This window comes from Triplophysa dalaica, chromosome 1 (genome assembly GCF_015846415.1).
Source record: "Triplophysa dalaica isolate WHDGS20190420 chromosome 1, ASM1584641v1, whole genome shotgun sequence".
In the NCBI taxonomy this organism is placed as follows: Eukaryota; Metazoa; Chordata; class Actinopteri; order Cypriniformes; family Nemacheilidae; genus Triplophysa; species Triplophysa dalaica.
The window spans coordinates 22,846,607-22,867,675 of NC_079542.1; the positions used below are offsets into that span (position 1 = coordinate 22,846,607).

The 21,069-nt window shown below is 37.8% G+C and overlaps 2 protein-coding genes, 1 long non-coding RNA gene and 2 other non-coding genes across 5 annotated transcripts; all 5 read left to right on the top strand.

Moving 5' to 3' along the window:
- The first annotated feature begins 3,298 nt into the window (after positions 1-3,298).
- senp3b (SUMO specific peptidase 3b) lies at positions 3,299-8,742 on the top strand. The gene is made up of 11 exons (XM_056749263.1): positions 3,299-3,437; positions 4,007-4,747; positions 4,841-4,993; positions 5,090-5,201; positions 5,380-5,527; positions 5,631-5,678; positions 6,833-6,910; positions 7,115-7,252; positions 7,670-7,753; positions 7,877-7,927; positions 8,339-8,742. Exons 2-11 carry the CDS (start codon positions 4,045-4,047, stop codon positions 8,447-8,449), a joined length of 1,626 nt encoding a protein of 541 aa, XP_056605241.1. The 5' UTR covers positions 3,299-3,437; positions 4,007-4,044; the 3' UTR covers positions 8,450-8,742.
- Positions 8,743-9,499: 757 nt separating this feature from the next.
- LOC130422540 (uncharacterized) lies at positions 9,500-12,794 on the top strand. Its single transcript, XR_008906909.1, has 6 exons — positions 9,500-9,583; positions 10,684-10,792; positions 11,284-11,386; positions 11,766-11,840; positions 12,155-12,271; positions 12,584-12,794. It is a non-coding gene; the product is annotated as an uncharacterized LOC130422540 (long non-coding RNA).
- On the top strand, positions 12,375-12,511 carry LOC130432062 (small nucleolar RNA SNORD10). Its single transcript, XR_008908400.1, has one exon. It is a non-coding gene; the product is annotated as a small nucleolar RNA SNORD10 (small nucleolar RNA).
- A 2,291-nt stretch (positions 12,795-15,085) lies between the features above and the next one.
- Positions 15,086-20,558, top strand: eif4a1a (eukaryotic translation initiation factor 4A1A). Its single transcript, XM_056753860.1, has 11 exons — positions 15,086-15,135; positions 16,342-16,390; positions 16,571-16,703; positions 16,970-17,109; positions 17,408-17,576; positions 17,776-17,885; positions 18,191-18,334; positions 18,622-18,759; positions 18,835-18,924; positions 19,170-19,249; positions 19,334-20,558. Exons 1-11 carry the CDS (start codon positions 15,113-15,115, stop codon positions 19,476-19,478), a joined length of 1,221 nt encoding a protein of 406 aa, XP_056609838.1. The 5' UTR covers positions 15,086-15,112; the 3' UTR covers positions 19,479-20,558.
- LOC130432058 (small nucleolar RNA SNORD10) lies at positions 18,409-18,546 on the top strand. The gene has a single exon (XR_008908398.1). It is a non-coding gene; the product is annotated as a small nucleolar RNA SNORD10 (small nucleolar RNA).
- Positions 20,559-21,069: the final 511 nt, after the last annotated feature.

Sequence of the window (21,069 nt, forward strand, 5' to 3'; positions counted from 1 at the left end):
AAATTGCAGTAGTAATAATGTCCTGTTTATTGGTGTCTTGGTAGTAATACTTGTTAAAAGTAATTAGATACAAGGAATTAAGCCATGATTAACTTGCTACAACACAAACGTTGAAATAGTGTAATAAAGGATGTGAGCGTTTAATGACAACTTAAAAAATGGGTGTAAAAGGAAACTTGAAAGTATGCTGTAGGCTATTAGTTCAGTCAGCACACAGGAACTCTCGTGTTTGGCTCTTTACAAACAGAGACTGAGCAGAAGGAAAACAGAGACTATTTTCACTCGGTGCCCTTTTCACTCTGATCCTGTCTTTCCGGTTTTACTGGTTATGTCTTTCTTCTTGTCACAGAAAAGACACATTCTCACACATATGCAAATGCTCATGTGGAATCATATTAAATTACCTATAGCTCTTTTCTTTTTAAGGATAATATACAAGAATAAGCCTTGCAAATTACGAAGATGAGTCACGAAGATGACATTAAAACAGTTGTAAAGTGAATGTAAAACTTATGAGCTGGGTTATTATAAATTCAGGTTTTGTGTGTTGTTGACTACAAGCAACCATCTAATGTGAAATAGATTTCACATGTTGAAAATGAATTGAAAACTTTCTAACAGAGATTTAGCTGGTAAATCTGTTATTGGGAAACCCATCTATTGTAAATTTGTTTATATGTAAACTGTGCTGAGTAAACTGTCCTGTAAATAAAATACATCCTCATTTCTGGTTCTTGACTGGTGCAATTTAGGAAATGTGTTTTCTTCTCATCATATTATGACTCAACCCTTTTGAACACGTATCTTTAGAGGTATGCAGGTGACCATTTAGCCTACTGTTTAGTATCATACAGGAAAGAGATTGACAGCATAATTACCAACAATCAGTAACTAAAAACACATTAGAGACTGAAGGGGGATATTCCAGTTAAAATAGGAAAAGTTATAAATGACTGAATCTTGCTTAGGTTATATAAGTAACGTAATATACATGACTATAAATTTTATTGTTGATATCTTTTTTTCCAGCTATTTCTTTCTCCACTTCAGTTAAATTCAATGAACTTATAAAACAAATTTTTGTTTGGCACTTACCCACACAAAGAAATGTAATAAGAAACAAAATCAGATATACTTTCCTGTGGCTCAGTGGTAAGAAGTTGGCGCTACCAACACCAAGCTCATGGGTTCGTTGGCAGGGGATTGTATAGTCAGAAACAAAAGTTCATATGTCAGCTACATCACTGTGTTTGCTAAAAGTTCATTACAATGGTATATTCTATGCAGAATTTTTAAGTGCGCTTTGAGCTCCAAGACTAGGAAAGCTGATGAATAAATGTATAATTGCAGTCTTTATTTAAAAGTGAAACACATCTCAAGGATAATTGAAGACAGTTGTTTAAAGGATGGCTTATAGGTAATAGATTTTTTTCATCAAAAAAGATTATGCCATTTGGAATTGCCTTTAAATTCTTAAATGGTACAGGATGTTGGTAAATAGTTTTCATATAATAAAAGATCACCAGTAGAATCAAATAGATCAGCTACGATTTTATTTAAATTATTTTTTACTAAACCAATTATCCAAAACCAATTATTTAAACAGATTTATGGGGAAACGTTTTAGTTGCAAACCAATTTCCATAAATTTTTTAGATTAGATTCAACTTTATTGTCATTACACATATACAAGTACAGTGTAACGAAATGTAGTTTAGGTCTAACCAGAAGTGCAATTAGCAAGTGCAGATATACAGTGTGAATAAATACAGAATACAATATTAGGAAAATAATTTACGATGGGCATGTACTATGAAAATATGACAATCGGTATGTACTATGAAAAATATATACAGAAGGCTATCTACTGTGAACATTAGTGTACAGGAGGTTATGAGCAGATAACAATATGGACTATACAATAGTGCAAGTGATTTGAGTGTGCATTAGTTAGAGACATTAGCTATTAAAGTTACAGTGCAGTAGATGAGTTAATGTGGTTATTAAAGGTACGGTGCAATACATGAGTAGATGCAGATATACAGTTACAGTGCAGTAGATGAGTTAGTGCAGTTATTGAAGCTATAGTGCAATAGATGAGTAGATGCAGTTAGTTATGCGATAGATGCAATAAATGATAAATGAGTTACAGTGCAGTGCAGTGCAGTGCATGCTCCAATACATTTTAATGCATTTTATTCAAGAACATTGCAAATACACATACTTAGAGGATTAAATAGTTCCCTTATTACATAATAGGAAAGCGTGATCCCACACAGAATTAAAGGGATAGTTCAGCCAAAAACTCCAATTTGCGTTTATTTACCCTCAGGCCATCCGAGATTGAGGTGACATTTTTTCTTGAACAGAACCATAAAGAAGAATGTTTGGTAAAGCCCTCTCTGCTTCATATAATGGGAGTCTATGGGGTCCACCTGTCTCAGAGTTCCTAAAGCACATAATTCCAAAAAGCGGCTCCTGTCGACATGTTGACGTGTCGTGAAGAGAATCGTTTGAAATTTTCATAAAACTGAACGTCATTTTTAATAATATTGGCCAAAATGTGCAGCCTCTGCACACAATCGCAATCTCCTTCTTGTAGTATTTGGTGGCGGATGGCATCCAGCGTCTGGTATGTTTGCCACCTGCAGAAAGGCAGTGTTTAGGCTGTACAGTATGGCTAATATTATTAAAAATGACATTGAAATTTATGAAAATATCGAGTGAGTCACTTCACGAAATGTCAACATGTCGCCAGGAGCCGCTTTTTGGAATTATGTGCTTTAGGAACTCTTATAAGGGCGGACCCCATAGACTCATAAACCCCCATAAACAATCTTCTTTATGGTTCTGCTCAAGAAAAAATGTCATCTCAATCTCGGATGGCCTGAGGGTGAGTAAATAAACGGCAAATTGGAGTTTTTGGCTGAACTATCCCTTTAAAGAAAATATTAAAAAGGAGAAACCACAGACATCAATTACATCAATTAATTGTAGGTTACATCAATTAAGTTTTCAAAAATGAAATAAAATCGTTTTGCTCTATGCTTTTTGAAATTGTCCACCTAATGGGGTTTCTTTTAAACTTGTACCTTTAAACAATACGAATATATCCATTCTAGATAGCCTAATATTTAATTTTGTTTGCTTAAATATGAGATATTCAATATATCTCCAGATAGTCCAGAACAAACTGGGCAAATTCACACTCGTAAAAACAGAATGCTTCAATACATGTAACACAAAGTCAATGATGTCATCAGTTAGGCGCGGCGTCGGTGTTTACGCTGTCGTATAAAGAACGCGACTGTGTCCATTGATTGAGCTGGATATCTTCGTAATGCAGAATTTGGTTTATTGACCACAAATGTGTGGAAAATAAAGCCAAACCGGTGTGCGTATTTGAGCTACTAGTGTAATAAAGGTGCACATAAAAGGTAAGTGATGTGTCGGCGTGATTCAGAGACTGTAGAGGAAACACGGGCGTAACGTTAGCTAGCCAGCTAATTAGCCAATATGCACATGTCAGAGAGTATACACCAGTAAAGCAAACATTTTATTATTTTACCTTAAAATGCAGTCCTTATGCCAAGACGTGTGGTTTCCTAGATCATACAATGGTCAATGGATTAGACGTGCTAGAAATAAATCTGTAAGAAATGTGTTGTCAACTGATTTCGACTTCATTAACCAAGTTACATTCTCCACTTCAGCATACGTGCACACCCACACGGTGTATTAAATGTATTGTGAATGCTATCTTATAACACTGTCTTCTACATCCTTTAAATGTCAATGATGCGTTTTCTATCGAACTCTGTTTAAGGCTTTCTCACTGGAGTAAATTATATTTGTAATGTGTACCTTAGTTTATATTAAAACGTACACAGTATATACGTCACTTTAACATAGGCTCGCAAACTGTTTTTGATAGTACACTAGCAGAGCATAATTATGCTTATTATCTTAAAACAAAATGTTCCCCCCGAATGTTTCACTTTTGCAGGCGGCGAGCTGGCGCAGGTAGCAGGTTGCCAGTGGACCATGAGAGAAAGTGGCGGAAGCCTGGCGCAGAACCGCTGGCAGGGGGAACTCTCTCTGACTGTGAGCCAGGAAGCCAGCAGTGTTGGAGGCATGGGAGGTGGTCTAATGGATCCCAACTCCCCTCCCAATGCCACCAGCCCCATACACCTCAAACTAGGTCACAAGGAAAGGGTATGGACTGGTGAGTACATAGAACCAATAGAGGTTGATGAAGACATTGGAGTTGATGAGAACCTTGAAGATTTGGAAGAGGACGAAGAATCAGATGACCAAGAGATCGATTCTGAATGTGCTCTATGGGAGGAGAAGCAGGAACTGGAAGACTGGCAAAGGCCATTTGAATCACAACTGCAGATCATGCATGTTGACAGTTTTCGACACCAGGGGCCATCACATGATGGGGATGCCGAATTACAAGTCAGAGACTTTCCAGAGCATCCAGTACAGGTACGGCTTCATGGGCTAAGAGAGCAAAGATTAAAGCGTTGGCGGAGGTTGCGGTCTAGTGCGAGGTTACGAAACCGGCTTGTGCAGAATTGGAAAACGTGGAGACAGAGAGCACAATGGGTTGGCAGTTTAGGGTATCGACGGGCAAGGAGGTGGCGCCAGTATAGCCTTTACACCACCAAGAAACGAGAACAGGGGTGTAACAACCTGGGCTCATTACAGTTAGGTTTGGAGACAACAAGTTGCAGACAAAACGGCAAGTTTTTTTTATTTTGCTTTGTCTTTTTTTGTTTCTATGAATACTTAAACTCGAAATTGCAGTATATTAAAGTTTATTTTCTTCTGACAGAAAACCAATTCCACAGTTATAATGGCTATCATGGGGATACTCTGTCAAATTTAGCGGTCTGTGGAGGACGGGAATATCAATCTATGCCGGAGAAGCCTGCCTCTCAGAGGATGGAGTTGGCCCTTACAGAAGAACACAGGACTTGTGTCCAAGGTTTATATCCCAGTTATTAGATTGAGTGCTACATTGCCAACATTGACAATGCCAAGCTCTGTAGTATTACCTCATGCATTTTTTTTTATTTTCCAGGTCTTCTTGATGAATATCTCCAAAAGTATGGAAGTCTGATTCCTGTACATTCAGATGATATTGTTGAGGAACTGGAGAACATCTTCAATGAGGACTTTTCCCAGCCTCACAGGTCTTCCACATATCCAACTTTAAATAGACTTTTCTTCTTTTGATTGTTATATGTCTAGTGCTGCATATACCCTAATGATAGCAATGTGGTCAATATTTTTGGAATTTTACCATAAAAATCTGTTTTGAGAAGGAAAGCAACAATTTTTACTGTTTTTGTTTTAATGATGTGCTTATAGGAAAATAGTTGTGCAACATGTAATTCAGTCCTATCAGAGGTCACCAGGCACCGCCATGGTTAAAGGGTTCAGAGTGAATTACAAGCGCCATGTTCTCACAATGGATGATCTTTCAACTCTATATGGACAGAACTGGCTCAATGACCAGGTTAGTTTTGAGTTGTACATTGATTGCACCATTGAGCGTTTTTTAATCCTGTTGATCTCAATCCTGTCTAACATACACACTCATCTTTTATCTGATTCTTAAGGTCATGAACATGTACGGAGATCTTGTGATGGATTCAGTGCCTGAAAAGGTGATTATACTAGTCAAACATCAGTAACAAAAAGGGCTGCAGCTATCGATTATTTTAGTAATCGAATATTCTATAGATTTTTCCATCGATTAATCGGGTATTCAGATAATACATACTTTTTCTTTATTAAAGAGCAATAATAAATATACAAGAGAAAATAAGATAGGTCTCTTAAAATGAACAACTAATTTGTTTCCTTTTTAGAAAATTTAAAAATGTTAATGCTGAAATTGCATTAATATCTGTGAAAAGTTAACTAATTTATAATTACATTAGGCGATTACAATATTACATTAGGGGATTACAATATTACATTAAAAATGCAATATAATACTAATGTATAAATAAGACATATTTATAAAAATAGAAATAATATTTTCAAAGGTAAACAACTAACTTCAGCTTGGGTATGAGGCATTTAGTTTGTCTAAATTAGTAATATATTTGTCCACATAAAATACAGCGTCTGGACTTTTATTTTGGCAGGTTGTCGGAAGACGCTTATTTTTTAGTATGTCTGTTTCTTCAATCAAACAATAAAATGTGCATGAAATAAAATCTCAGAGCAACTCTGGAGATGAAGTTCATGTGTTCATGTCCTCGTAAAGCGCAGACAAATTCATGAGCAGCACAAGTGTAGCTGTGGGGAAACGCAGTGAACTGTGTGTACTGTAGTTAAATGGATTAAACAAAGCTTTGCGGCAACAAAAATTGCCTCAATGATTATTTGTATTAGGATTACTTGAGTAACTTGAGGAATCGTTTCAGCGCTAGTAACAAAATATGTGGTCTACATATCGCTGCTGTTCTTCTGATACCTTGTTTCTCTATATTTTGTGATTTTAATATTTTGCCATAAAGCATTGTTAATGGTCACCTTCTATGCGTGTCACTGGGTTTTGCTATTCTTAACCAAAAAATGGATCAAAAAGTGCTGCTGGTCCATTTGGACAACACCGATATTTTCCCTTTCCTAAGAAAAAAGGTTTTGGAAAGACAGCGACAATATGCAATTACATTCAATCATCTTCATAAATATTCAAGACATCAAATATTTCATTATTCAGTTAAGTTCTGTTCTTGTTTTTTTGTTGGTTTCAGAACTAAATTACTTTGTGTTCACCTGTATCTAATCTGTGTTTTGTTAATTTTAGGTGCACTTTTTCAACAGTTTCTTTTATGACAAATTAAGGACCAAAGGTTATGATGGAGTGAAACGGTGGACCAAGAATGTAAGCAAACTGTAAACGTATTATTTGATTCGGGTATAAAAATGCATTGTTACTGTATAAATAATCACATGTGATGTTATTGTAGCTTTGTTTTGATGGTAAAGTTCCTCTAGGCCATACTTCTAAACTGATCCTTGAAGCAGTTCAGTATTGTCTTTCTTTTTTATGCTTTATTTAGTTCATTAAGGTTAAACTTGTGTTTAGGTGGACATCTTCCAGAAGGATCTACTGTTGATTCCTATCCATTTAGAAGTGCACTGGTCGCTAGTTTCAGTGGATATAAAACAGCGCTCAATCACATACTTCGATTCCCAGCGAACTCTTAATCGCCGCTGCCCCAAGGTTAGAGAGCTGTTGTCATAGGGCATATTGTAAAACATTACAGACTTATTTTTTTCTCAATGCCATGATATTTGTGTGAAATACCCAAACAAACATAATGCATCTTAAAGGGATAGTTCTGTCAAAATCTAAATATTCAGTCATTTACTCCCATTATGTGGTTGAAAATCTGTAGAACACAAAAAAGAGATATGAGAAATATGTGGTTTTGTGACAATGGATGTCAATGGGGGCCAATGTTGTTTACAAACCTTCTTCCAAATATCTCCCTTTGTGTTCTGCAAAAGAAAGTAAGTCAAATAGGTTTGGAATGACATAAGGATGAGTAAATAATGGACTGATTTTTATTTTTGAGTGAACTGTCCCTTAAACCCTTTATTGAGCTATATTTACTTTACCACATTGTTTTCTCTGTAGCATATTTCTAAGTACCTACAAGCAGAGGCCATTATTAAAGAGCAGAGAGACTTTCTCACAGGATGGAAAGGCTTTTTTAAAATGGTGAGTTTAGACGGGTCATAAATCGGTACTTGGTGATTTAGCTTTGTGTTTTTTTATTTAATTTATTTCTAGCAGTTTAAATGTTTAAACATCAATTAACAAAGCACTTTTTTAATGTTACAGAACGTAGGCAGACAGAACAATGACAGTGACTGCGGAGCATTTGTCCTGCAGGTATGTATATTTACTAGAGATGTAACCATATTAAAACTCTCACTGTACGTTAATACCTCGGTATAACGTCCACAGTACAATATTTAATGCAATACTTACATTTTCAAATGGTGACTTGGAAATGTGCCGTAAACATTCTCTTTTCTTTATCACTTAACTCATACCTCTAAGCAACAGTTATGATTATAGTATGAGATGGGTCAAATGACCCAAAAATCCCTTTTATAAAATAATTGCACCAGATGGACCTTGGAAAAGATTTCATACGGTCATGTGACCACGATAATATTGAGACAATTTTGCTATTGCGATAAAACGATTCCTATAATATTGTTACATCCCTAATATTCACCATGGTCAACATTTAATATAAAATATTTTTAATTTACCTTGTCTGTTCTTCTTTTCTAGTATTGCAAATGTCTCGCATTGGGTCAACCATTCAGCTTCAGTCAACATGACATGCCCAAGCTGAGAAGACTTATGTACAAAGAACTGTGTCATTGCAAACTCTCATTATGATATTTGTGTAACATCAAGAAAAGAAAATGCTCCGAAGATGGATGAGGGAGGAGCACGCTTAGGTCCTCTGTGGCGTTGCTAACTCTTTGTGCCCTGGAGAGGGGGGCCAGCCTACAAATTCTGTTAGAGTCCTGTGAAATCTAGTGACGGCTATGATTCAATGGAGCATTTTGTTTTGAAGATTCTCTGTGCATAAATATGTTACCAATCTCCTAATCAAACGTTCTGGCATTAGAGGAAATGTGATGTAACAGAATGATCATGTATGCTGTTTTTGTTTATAAATAAATCTTCTGAACACTTAATATCTTAGTGAATTTCAATAATTTAAGTTTGTTAATGGCAGGACGGATCAAAACTGGAATAGGAAAATTAACTGTAAATCATGAAATTAATTTAACCGTGAATGCTATGTACCTGTAACACGTTCAGCAAGGCTATTCAATTTATGGATGGAATGCCATACAAAACACAGATTTTTTTTAAACTGGACTTCATACTCTTGTAGACTTTTTGATAGGGCTGGTGTCCTGCAGTGTTAAAGTCCAAACAGAAAACAAACCTGGGTCCCATTCTGAAGGGGCTAAAACAAAAGTTAAAGCAATTAAAACAAAAATTGCCGACAACTCTAAAAATACATTTTGGGGTGTAAGAAAAATACCCTAGGCCATCAACCATGCTCCTGGAGGCCCACCTGTCTAAATAACACCCGTCTGTATGTCAAGTGATTCGGAAGACTTTGGATGGCTCGGGTGTGCTTGATAAACCTCCATCAGCAGGTTTCAAGACTTCTGAAATACAGTACTATATCGTCTATCGTTTCTCATCCTTTATTCTTGTCGAGACATAAATGCATTCATACGAAGCCCTGTACATAACATGCGTAACAACAATCTCGCTTCCCGTACGATTTATTCCTTTTCCCTACATGCCATTTTGTGCAGGGCTGAATACGGTTTAAGGGGGCGGTACCAACTTAAGGAAATTCTGCTCTGGGCGGATCTACGTCCTCGTAGACTCGAGAAACGTCCAATCAATAGCGCCTTGGCTGTCGTCAGGGCCTATATATTTTGACGTGTTTCCGTAAAGAGTTCTCTCTCTCTCTGCAACCATGCTGCTTAAGCTTGAAGACAGGTAAGACGACCATAAAGTCTAAAAGATTGCGATATTAACACATATTTATATTGAGAACTTTATGGGAAATGTTTATGCATAACTTAATACAAAGTGATAGGAAATGCATGTTATTGCGATTTGAAAGCGAACATTACCACTCGGCCAGACTTGTTCCTTTCTTTGTTATTCCCGTTAAAGGGATCTAGAAATTATTTCCAAGTCGTGTGTCGGTTTTTTCAACGTGGGGCTTTGCGTTGGGATGCAGCACGTGCTCGATACATCCTCGTGTGTTCGGCAACTCCAAGAGCAGCACGTGCTTTATCGTTTGTCTTTTGGGGTTAAGGCAAAGGCATCCACCGTCGAAATAATCCAGACAACTAACGTTACGGGGCGATTTAAAGTAAACGATCCGTTCGTCTGTTCATTGTCAATTGTTCATCCGTAAAATCGAACAGAAAAAGTAATTCACGTGCTACTACAAATGCCTTTTCACCTCCCTATCAGCTTCCCCATATATTGGTTGCGGATGAGGCAGATGAAATGTCAGTTCACCCCAAAAAAAATGTAATGGTCAGATTTACTCACCCACGTGTCATTTCAAACCTGTATGACTTCCATTCTTCCGAAACACCTATGAGATATTTGGATGAATGTTAACTGCCCCCATTGCATGGTTTCTGTCCATAAAGTAGAAGTGAATGGGGGGCCAGTGCAGTTCTTAGACAACCTTTTTTATATTCTTCGCAAGTAATTCAACGATTACTTTATGCTGTGGTTTTAAGGATTAAAGCTATGAGATCTTTCTAAAGTTTTATCGGACACTTGGTTAAACTAATCTCATATCTCCTTTAAGTGGTGGAATACCATGGCTCTTCTGTGACAAGCCTAGCGTTTACTGCTGTTTAGTCTTATTTTAGAATGTGCTGCAGACAACACGGCCACTTATACTTCAATGGGGCTCTTTGGTGCCTTTTCATAACTTCTAAAGACTATTACATCTGTTATCGTTGTCTAAATTATGACATTTTTGTCACTGCATAATGCTCAAGATCAGTTATCCGATTGTGGTTTTAACTTTATTGCTTGCTAGCATATGTTTTACCTTTTCCTCTTTCCAGCCAGGTGACTCTTATATGCAAGAATGCCTCCGGAGATGCTTGTGAAGTTCATTAGATTGCATTATCCAGTGCCAGTTCTGCATTCGTTGAAAAAGATGCATGTTTAAGGGTAAGCACTTTTAAAGAAATTCATATCTGGAAGATTCCCAGTTAAAATCTACATTAATGTGTAAAAGGCAAAATCTCAGTTTTGGGCACAGTGGTATAAAGCTTGCACCACTCCATAAATGCATACATGCTTTCTTGGATGAGATGCAAGGCTGGTGTGGCATTGTTGGCCTAAGCTTTGTCCTCGTAGTGTTAAGGCAAATCCGTTTCTCCCTTAAACAGACACCAAAACCTCCCTCTTCCACCAGTTTTCTGTGCTGTGATGGGGATCATGGGCTTTGGTAGAGAATCAAAACTGCTTCTCACAATGATTGGGCCTTGTGGTACCTCTTCATAACTATAAAGCAGTTTACATTTTTTTAGGTTTAAACGGTTTAGTATTGCAAAAGTAACTTGTCTCATGATCTATACGCTGTTGGCACAAATGGACTCGATAAGATTTTTTTTTTTCCTTCACATCGGGCATTAAACTATGCTGTTCTGTGTGTGCAGGTTATGATGTCATCAAAGATTGGCCACCTTTGGCAACTTTAATGTCGAGCTGAAGGCTACACAAGCTATGGAGATGGATCCTACCAGAGAGCTGGCCCAAAAGGTGAGATAATTGATTCATTTGGATTCATCTGTTTTGTTGTTCGGTCTCAGCTGAAGTCACAGGCTGATGAGCAAGTGCTCTTTTTATCTAACGAAATAAGTATACCCTCTATCAACTGGGCAAGGTGGTGTCTGTCTGTGACACAAATCCTATATCTGGTAGAGGAATAGGAAATGAAGGCCATATTCATCACAGTCAGCTCAATACAATGAGAATAGGCTGTTTCATGCTATGGGCACATTTCTTACTTGTAGCTTTTTTTGTTAAAGTTGCAACCCTTCCATTTTGATTGTAGTTATTTGACTTGTGCATGCGGTCAGAACTGAATTGTCAGGATTTGTATTCTAAATGGTAAATGTGTTTCTGTCCTCTCCATCAGCTGCCAAATATCTCAAGATGTTTGGGATAGGTGAGGCTGTGGTTCCAGGTACCAATATTGCTCAAATTGCCACAGGTGAACTATTATAATCGTACATCTAACTAACAGTAATAAGTGGTGCTTTAGAAGTTTTAGGAAGAGCCATATGTATGTGTTTCCTTAAGTCAAATGTTGCCAAAAACCCTCTTCCACCAGCTTTCTGTGCTGTGATGGGAATCATAGTCTTTGGTAGAGAATCGTAACTGCTCTCCACAGTGATTGGCCCATTTTGTGCCTCTTCATAACTTAAAAGCAGTTTACATATTTTGTCTTTGGCCCGTTAAATGATCCCTAGGTTCAGATTTAGTTCACTTTGCTACTTGCTAAAATGTAATATTTCCTGTTTGTAGGTGATTTGTCTGCTACAATGCCTCTGGAATCTTCAGTGGATCCTGATCACGTGCTTTTCAAGCAATAAGCATAAATGCTTGAGGGAATCCAGCAGTTGTACTAACGTTGAGAAAGAGGTACATTTTAAACTGGAATATGCATCTGCTTGATTTCCAAAGTTGGGAAGTAAATTACATTTAGCCTGTCTTTTTTAATCCAATTTGGTTAATCCAACTTTCTGTTTTGTGATGATTCCCATGCGTGTCATATGATCCTTGACCCCCTGCTGTACTCTGTGTCTGTTAAGCGTTTTGCTCTGCAGTACATCGGAGTCTGTAGACTCAAGGAATATGATCATGACTGTCAAGTCTGAAAACGGCAGCATCTAGTGGTGTAAATAGTGACATGGCACTTCTGTTTTGATAAGTTGTCTGTTTCTGCATGTTTAGGAGCAGAAAATGGGCGCCGTGACCAATCTGGCTGTGTTATTTCATCTGCACTTGCTGTGGGCTGGACCGGTTGACTGTGACCATTATGGTGACCTGTAGGTAGTGTCAAGAGTATTTCATCGGTCTTTGTGTATGAATATTTTCTAAGCACCTTTGTAATGTGCATTGATGTAAACGTCATGTGTTAATAAAGTAATACTCTGCGATAACATTTGAGACTAATGGCTGTATCAATCTTTTTTGTTATCAAAGCTCATTTTCCAGTGCAAATTACACACATATGCATCTGCATGGATGAAGCATAAGAACAGGGAATTTACGAACATATTTAAAGACTTAAGCTGCGTCTGAATTCGTTCACTCATTCTCTATAACACAAATGATAAATAGTTCAATATATTGGGAAGATTTCAGACACTAATGTAATATAACCTGCTACTGACAGTACTGTAGCGGACATTTTTCATAACTCTTATATTGCACCTGTGTGGCTTTATGGGTTGTTTAATAAAATGGTTAAAGTACACTTTACTTGGTCACAGTTTTGTACTTGTTTCTAATCGAGAACCAAAGTAAAGCTCGACTGTCTATGCATTCATTTAATCTGCTTTCAAAAAGCAGAAAATAAATCTTAGCAATAAGTTTAAATGTGGATTTGTGACATCGATCACTCTCCACCAGCTAAATCTTAGCCAATGGTTGATTTGCGCCTTATCATGGGGAATGAGTGAACGACCAAAATCGGAATGCATGGTGGGTAAAAAGAAATGGACAAATGTAGGCAATGTTAACTCGGAATACTGACAAAATGGTGGACACCTGACACTGCACTACATAGAAGAATGGAGAGAATTCAGACACTGTTCAAATGGATTAAATGGGGGAGAAAATCTTATGGATATACTGGACTTCATTGCCCGACAGACACTTGTAAATGAGGTTCTTAAGGTTCAGCAGTAATTCGTTTGGACAAGTTTACCTATTGGACACATTTCAAAAGCTGTGGTGTACCTTATTTTCTACCCATTAAAATATTCTGAGATTGTTATTCTCCTACTTGATAGATTGTTAGAGACCTACTTGAATATCACATACACAATGTACAAATAATTTCACATTGCCAAAGAATTGGTAGCATAACGTAAATGCACATATGTTCCCTCCTGATTGAGTGATCTGCTTATCTCTACCAGAGCAGCCGGATTCTTATCCCTCGAGGAACTGCTAAAAATCATATTTTATCAACCCCTGGTACAATAAAACTAGCACCCATTTCAAATATTTTCACATCTTATTTGAAGAGCGCTGTGTGCCGTTTTACAGCACTTTAACATTGTTGCCTTTCTATATATTTGCTTTCGTTTTACTTCATTTGTAAGTTGGTTTGGAAAGAAGTGTCTGCTAAAAGATGTCATGTAAAGCTAGAGTACAAACTCTACATGTTTAGACGTTCTTTTAAAACACATTCTGTACTATAGATAGTATTCTGGCATGTGTAGGTAAACAGTTATTACTTGCTGATCTGAAATTTTCCAATAATTGGTTTAAACCAAGAGAAAGGCACCTGTTCCACACTCACCTGACTAACACCTACTGTAACTTGAGATATTTAAAAAATTATTTTATAAAATTGTTCATCTTTCTAGCTTTAACACTGGTCCGACTTTGTATACATGGTTTTGTAGATCGGGTCTGTATACTTACAATAAATACAATTTTAACTGCTGTCTCAAAAGTTGTATAGATGAAATGTTGGAGGTGTTTGACCCCTTCTGGCCCGAAGTCCTGGCTCCCAAAGTGGGCATTGTAATGTGCATGCAAGTAATTTCAATATTGATAAAAATGAAGTTGTGTAAACATCTGCACAACTTTTACATGAGGCCCCTGGCTTGCACTAGCCTGACAAAAAAATGTATAGTGTCCCAGGCCCTTTGGTATGGCATAGCACACTTAAGGCCAAGGAGAGGGAACCACCCCACAAATATTGTTCCTGTCCTGTGAAATGTGATGGCAGTGATTAAATGTAACGAAACATGTCTTTAGTTTTGTATTTTAATAAATCATATGCACACTTACATATTGCAATTTATGATCATGTCTTTTGTAAAAAGCAGTACTGGTTGAAAGGAAAATCAACTAAAGCATGATATACTCTGCACCATGAATCCTTGCGACGTACACGAAAGCAGCTCTTTGAGTAATACGAGGAGTCTCCGCTTACAATAATGAATGACGAGCAAGCGGCCGAATAGTGTAGATTACTATGACACTTTTGATAATTTGAACGACAAAATGGATGTAATGACAACTATCCCTAAAAAATGTTGGGAATTATTAGCAAAATTATCATTCCTTATATTTCTTTCGAGGCGCAAATGCGCACTTAATGGGGCGGTACCAACGTTCGGAAATTTTATTGGGCGGGTCTATATCCTGATTGATTGGAGAGATGTCCAATCACCATCCGTTTGCCTGTCGTCACTGTTTAAGTATTTGCGTGTTTCCGCTTCTCCACAGTTCTTTGTGATAATGTCGTCTGAGCATGAAGATAGGTAAGAGCACCATGTGGTTAAGAAAAATGGCTGTAGCTATACTTATAATGATCATTTTATTTTGTAATGTTTAATCAGTGTTTGCTATTCGATATATTTTGTTGGGAGATGTAAAAAATTGTATTTTCAACTGCGATTTCAAGCGAAATGTTAAAAGCCGGCTTGTTCGTTATCTGGATGTTCCCGCCTCATTAAAAATAGCTACACGTTGTCCCCTAAAGGGGATGTGGTAGTGATCCTATATTTTAACATCCGTGTTGTTTGCTGAAAGGTATTTTTAATGATTTTTGTAGCGTGTGGTCGACGGCCTGTGAGAATGCCGGTTTTCGTGACGCAACGTGTCTCACGCGCTCGGTAGTTCCTCGTGTCACCGGCGAATCCATGTGGCACATGGCTTCACCGCATTTGAACCAAATCCTCCACTTTTTAAGATGTAATGTTATACTCGTGGCATCCGTTTAGTGCGTAATGATATGGAAACCCTCAAGCTTTGGGTTTTTGTAGATATGCGCCACCAACGTAACATTATTAAAATGTAGGCCTATGGCCTTCCCGGGGCGAGACAAAAGGCTGGTCTGGCAGAGTAGGCCCCAAAGTCTTAACCTTAAATACGACACTCTTTATATTCGACACTCGCAAAATAGTGCAACATTTTCTTTTTTTAAGTTGTTTAAGATGCCAAAATTTCTAAAGTGCTATTTGATATAGTAAGGTGTCATTTAAAAATATAAATATCGTCATGGATTCGTATACAACGTTAACGAAAAAGCAAATTTTAAACTTGTTTTAATCACGTAGGATATTGTAAAAAGCGGTTTTTGTTTGACATGTCAGAATTAGTGGAGCCACGTTGTTAATGGCGCTGAAGGAAATCGTTTTCTCTTCGTTGTTTTTTCGAGGCTAACGTTACGCTGGCGTCGTATTTCTTTTACGGTTAAAATTTACCAATATTGTAATCTGAAGAATCCTCAATTCATGTCTTTTTTATTCACCCAACGATACCCCTAAAGAGTGCGAGAGTATAATGCGTAGTATGTGAATTCCTACTCCGTAGAGGGGGATGGGTTAGCCGGAGTATTACTGGAAGGCCATTATATGCGATCTCTGTTCAATGTGAATTTGCGCGTTTCCTTTGTCAGCAAAGTGATATCGGTTATATATGAATTTAATTGTCAAAGCAATTCTAATTGTAACATTTTATTTCAGACCCAGAGACAATGGCCCAGAGGGTATGGAGCCAGATGGAGTCATTGAGGTTGGTACCAATAAGCGCCATGTCACCAAAAATTTAGTCCTTGTGTTGGGCATCACCCTGACAAGTTGGCAGTCTGACTGACTTTCAAGAAAAAAAACTGAATACAGTTTGCGAGTGAACACAGTTAAAGTTCTTTGACTAAATGTTAACCCATGTTAACTTTATATAATGTGTTTACAGAGTAACTGGAAGGAGATTGTTGATAGTTTTGATGATATGAACCTGCGAGAGGCTCTTCTCAGAGGAATCTATGCTTATGGTTTTGAGAAACCATCAGCCATTCAGCAGAGAGCAATTCTCCCTTGTATCAAGGGTATGTATAATTGTATAGCATGTCTGATTTAGTCATAAAAATACTAGATCACTATCCACACCCTTATCAACTGGGCAAGGCAGTGTCTTCTGGTGATACTCTGACCTATATCTGTTAAGGGTAAACTAAAAACCCACGTTCATCACAGTCTGCTCAGCACAGTGAGACATTGACTGTTTCATGCTATGGGCACAAATTGCCTCAATACTTTCTTTGAGTTTGTTTTTGTCACAGGCGCCATTCAATTGTTTGTTTTCTTTGTGTAGGGTATGATGTCATTGCACAGGCACAGTCTGGCACAGGAAAGACTGCAACCTTTGCCATCTCCATTCTGCAACAGGTTGATGTGGAGCTGAAGGCTACGCAAGCTATGGTGCTGGCTCCTACCAGAGAGCTGGCCCAACAGGTGAGATGCATATTTTTGTTTTGTCTGTCTCATTCGAAGGCTGAATAAGTATGCCCCTGTCAACTGGGCAAGGCGGTGTCTGTCAATGGCACAAAGTCCTATATCTGTTAGGGGAAGAGGAAATGAAGGCCATATTCATCACAGTCATCTCAATACAATGAGAAAAGGCTGATTCATGCTATGGGCACAGATTTCTAATGTTAAAACTCATTTAACAACATGACTCGCCTCCCACTTTGAACCTATGTCTAGGATTAGAATGGATTTTTACATTTTGATCTTGTTTAACTTTCCTCAGATTCAGAAGGTGGTCCTGGCTCTTGGGGACTACATGGGTGCTACCTGCCATGCCTGCATTGGTGGGACCAATGTCCGCAATGATGTTCAGAAACTTCAGGCTGATGTACCACACATAGTGGTTGGGACACCCGGACGTGTTTTTGACATGCTCAATCGCAGATATCTCTGTAAGTACACATCAGTCATTTAAACTGAAATCTGTCTCCTTGTGCTTATGGCCTGAATTGTTTTGGCCAATGTATTTTTAGCTTTTAATACTTAATGTAGACTAATTGTGTGTCTTAAAGCTTGAACTAGTATGACTTGTATGCTGTGTCATGTTAAATGATCATTCCAAACTTTAAATGATGCTTTTCTCCCTATCAGCTCCCAAGTATATAAAGATGTTTGCGCTAGATGAGGCAGATGAAATGTTAAGCCGTGGATTCAAGGATCAAATCTATGAGATCTTTCAAAAGTTGGGCACAGACACTCAGGTAAAGTCATCCTACAACTTTTTGGCTTTAGAGTTCCCCCATAGAAGAGCCATATGAATGTGCTTCCTGCTCCGTTAAGTCAAATGTTGCCAAAGCCCCTCTTCCACCAGCTTTCTGTGCTGTGATGGGAATCATAGTCTTTGGTAGAGAATTGAACTGCTCTCCACAGTGATTGGCCCATTTGGTGCCTCTTCATAACTTTAAAGCAGTTTACATCCATTGAACAGTTTGAGTGATGTTATTTTATCACCGCATGATTCACAACAACGAGCAGATTGTAATGTCATCTTTTTACCTTTTTCTAGGTGATTCTTTTGTCTGCCACAATGCCTCAGGAAGTGCTTGAGGTGACTACCAAGTTCATGAGAGATCCTATTCGTATCCTGGTCAAGAAAGAAGAGCTGACCCTTGAGGGTATTCGCCAGTTCTACATTAATGTTGAGAAAGAGGTAAGGTATCTGGTAGTCCCGCTTGAAAATTCTGAGGTCAAATTAAATTTTGGGTCGGGTGTTTCCGTTTGCCTGTTTTGTGATGATCCCCATGCGTGTCAACTGATCCTAGACCCACTGCAGTTCTCAATGTCTGTTTGGCGTTTTGCTTTGCAGTACATTTGAGTCTGTAAGACTTTAGGAATATGATCATGACTGTCAAGTCTGAAAACAGCAGCATCTAGTGGTCTAATTAAATGTTATAACCTCTGCCTTCGGTTTTTCTTAATTTTCTCTTTTTCTTTTAGGAGTGGAAATTGGACACACTGTGTGATCTCTATGAAACTCTGACAATCACTCAGGCTGTGATATTCATTAACACTCGCAGGAAGGTCGACTGGTTGACTGAGAAAATGCACGCAAGAGACTTCACCGTTTCTGCACTGGTAGGTGTGACACAGGCTTTTAGGAAATTGTAGATAAGTGTTTGAACAGCAGTTTATAAGTGTTTCTTTCAATAGCACGGTGACATGGAGCAAAAGGAGAGGGACGTTATTATGAAAGAATTCCGTTCTGGTTCAAGCAGAGTCCTCATCACTACTGACCTGCTGGTAAGGGAAATTTTTTTGTGGCTTTGCATACAGTTCTAAGAGCGCACCAAAGACCTCTCTTCCAACAGCTTTCACTGCTGTCATGGGAATCATGTTCTTGGGAGAGTATTCTAACTGTTCTCCACAGTGCATGGGTTGCTATGTCCCTAAGCTCAACTTTAAAACAGTTTACATTTATATAATAGCTTCTGTTTGAACTTTCTATCTTTTGTGGGCTCCTAAACGGTTACTGTCTTTTCTGTCAGGCAAGAGGCATAGATGTACAGCAGGTTTCTTTGGTCATCAACTATGATCTTCCAACCAACAGGGAGAACTATATCCACCGGTAAGCTCCACCAAACTTGTATCTTTGATGCAACTCGACTGATTTGTGTGGTTGTGATGTGATGACATTTATTTATTTGTGTAGTATTGGACGAGGCGGCCGCTTTGGCAGAAAGGGCGTCGCTATCAACATGATCACCGAAGATGACAAGCGCACGCTCCGAGACATTGAGACCTTCTACAATACTACTGTTGAGGAAATGCCCATGAACGTTGCTGATCTGATCTGAGACCCCTGCCTTTTTCCACTCCTTACCTTCCCATTTTATTTCCTTTTTTTTTCTCCTACAACCCACACCCTTTGTGCAACCCCCTTCACAAACCAAGTACTGTCACTTTTGCGGACAATATTTCTTTGTCATTTAGTATAACATTTTGGCCACTTGTCTGTGAACTGAGAGTTCACAAAATTTCTCTCAATGCCCATCTAACTAAATGTTGTACATTTTCTCTGAACAGTACCATCATTAGCAAAGAGGACTATTTACAGGGCTTATTTGCATGTTATGGTATAAATGTTAATGCACTGACTGGCATAATGGTTCAGAGACATGTCTTGCTTTTGAGTGTTGATTTAATATTGAGATGTGATCATTTATCATCCAAGTTTTGGCAAGGCATATGAAGTAGAGCGGCTTGGCTTTTATCTTGTGGATTTTAACATGACTCCAATTATAAGATTGCTGCCATTCCCTTTCTAGAAATATGTGAGTGAAGAACACAAGATCTGTTTGAGATAAACATGCTTGATTCCCGTGTGCCGTTGGTTAAGGAACATGGATTTGATTGTACAATTGCAAAAATGTATTCAAGCAACCTTCTCCTGTTGTCCAATACTTCTGTTACATCTCATGTGTTGTCCTGTGTGTATGGCTGTAGCATTTTCAAAATAAGCTCTACTCTGGTGGGTTGGATGGCTAAAGGCATTATAGAAATGGTTTGATGGTTATGGCCCACCAGTGTATTTGCTCATTTTCTCTGCATCAAAGTCCTTGATGTGTGGGAGGGTTGCTCCCAAAACCTACCTCACCAAAATATGTTGGAGGGGTCTAAAATGTAAAGGACCAAACTGCAGTAGTAGTGTATAGATATCAATGTCTTTGTATTGTTCAGAATGCTTAATGTCTTCTGTTGGGTGGGTTTGGATGTGGGTTTACATTGGTCAGTGCTATTTTTTTAAACAAATTTATTACAAATGTGATAATTATTAACCTTTTTGAGACAGAAGCCATGTATTAAATCTTTTCTACATTGGACTCTGTATAGTATTTATTTTAATGGTCTGAAATAAAGGTATTTCCCATTTTTAACATGCTAAAATGTCTCTTATTGGATTTGTCTTTAGGAAGTAGAAAGATCAGAGCATGCTTTCTGAAATGTTGAGTTAAATCTGTCTTTATGCAGGAAAAGATTATAAAGACGATTAAAATGAGTTGACAATGTGTCAAACTACTTTCACGTGTGACCAATCATCCCTGTTTTTTTTTAATGCAAAGGTTCACTTGGCTTGTACAGTAAGAAAACAAGTGCTTGTTTAGTTATTGCAAACTAGCTAAATCAAAATGTTTTGAACATTTAGATCTCACTTGTGTCCTGTTGAAATTCACTGTTTATTGTGAAGTCCAATTTATGTCAAAGTGTGTTCACAATTTTCACGGAACATTCTAATGGGTGTCGTTCTGTCCCCATGGCGTTGTATGTATAATAACTTGAATGCGTTTTATTAAGCATACTGTAAATTTAAAATGTACATTTTAAACCTAAATAAAAATGCCTAGAACGCACAAAATATAGCATTTGTTTTCTATCATTACACCTTAC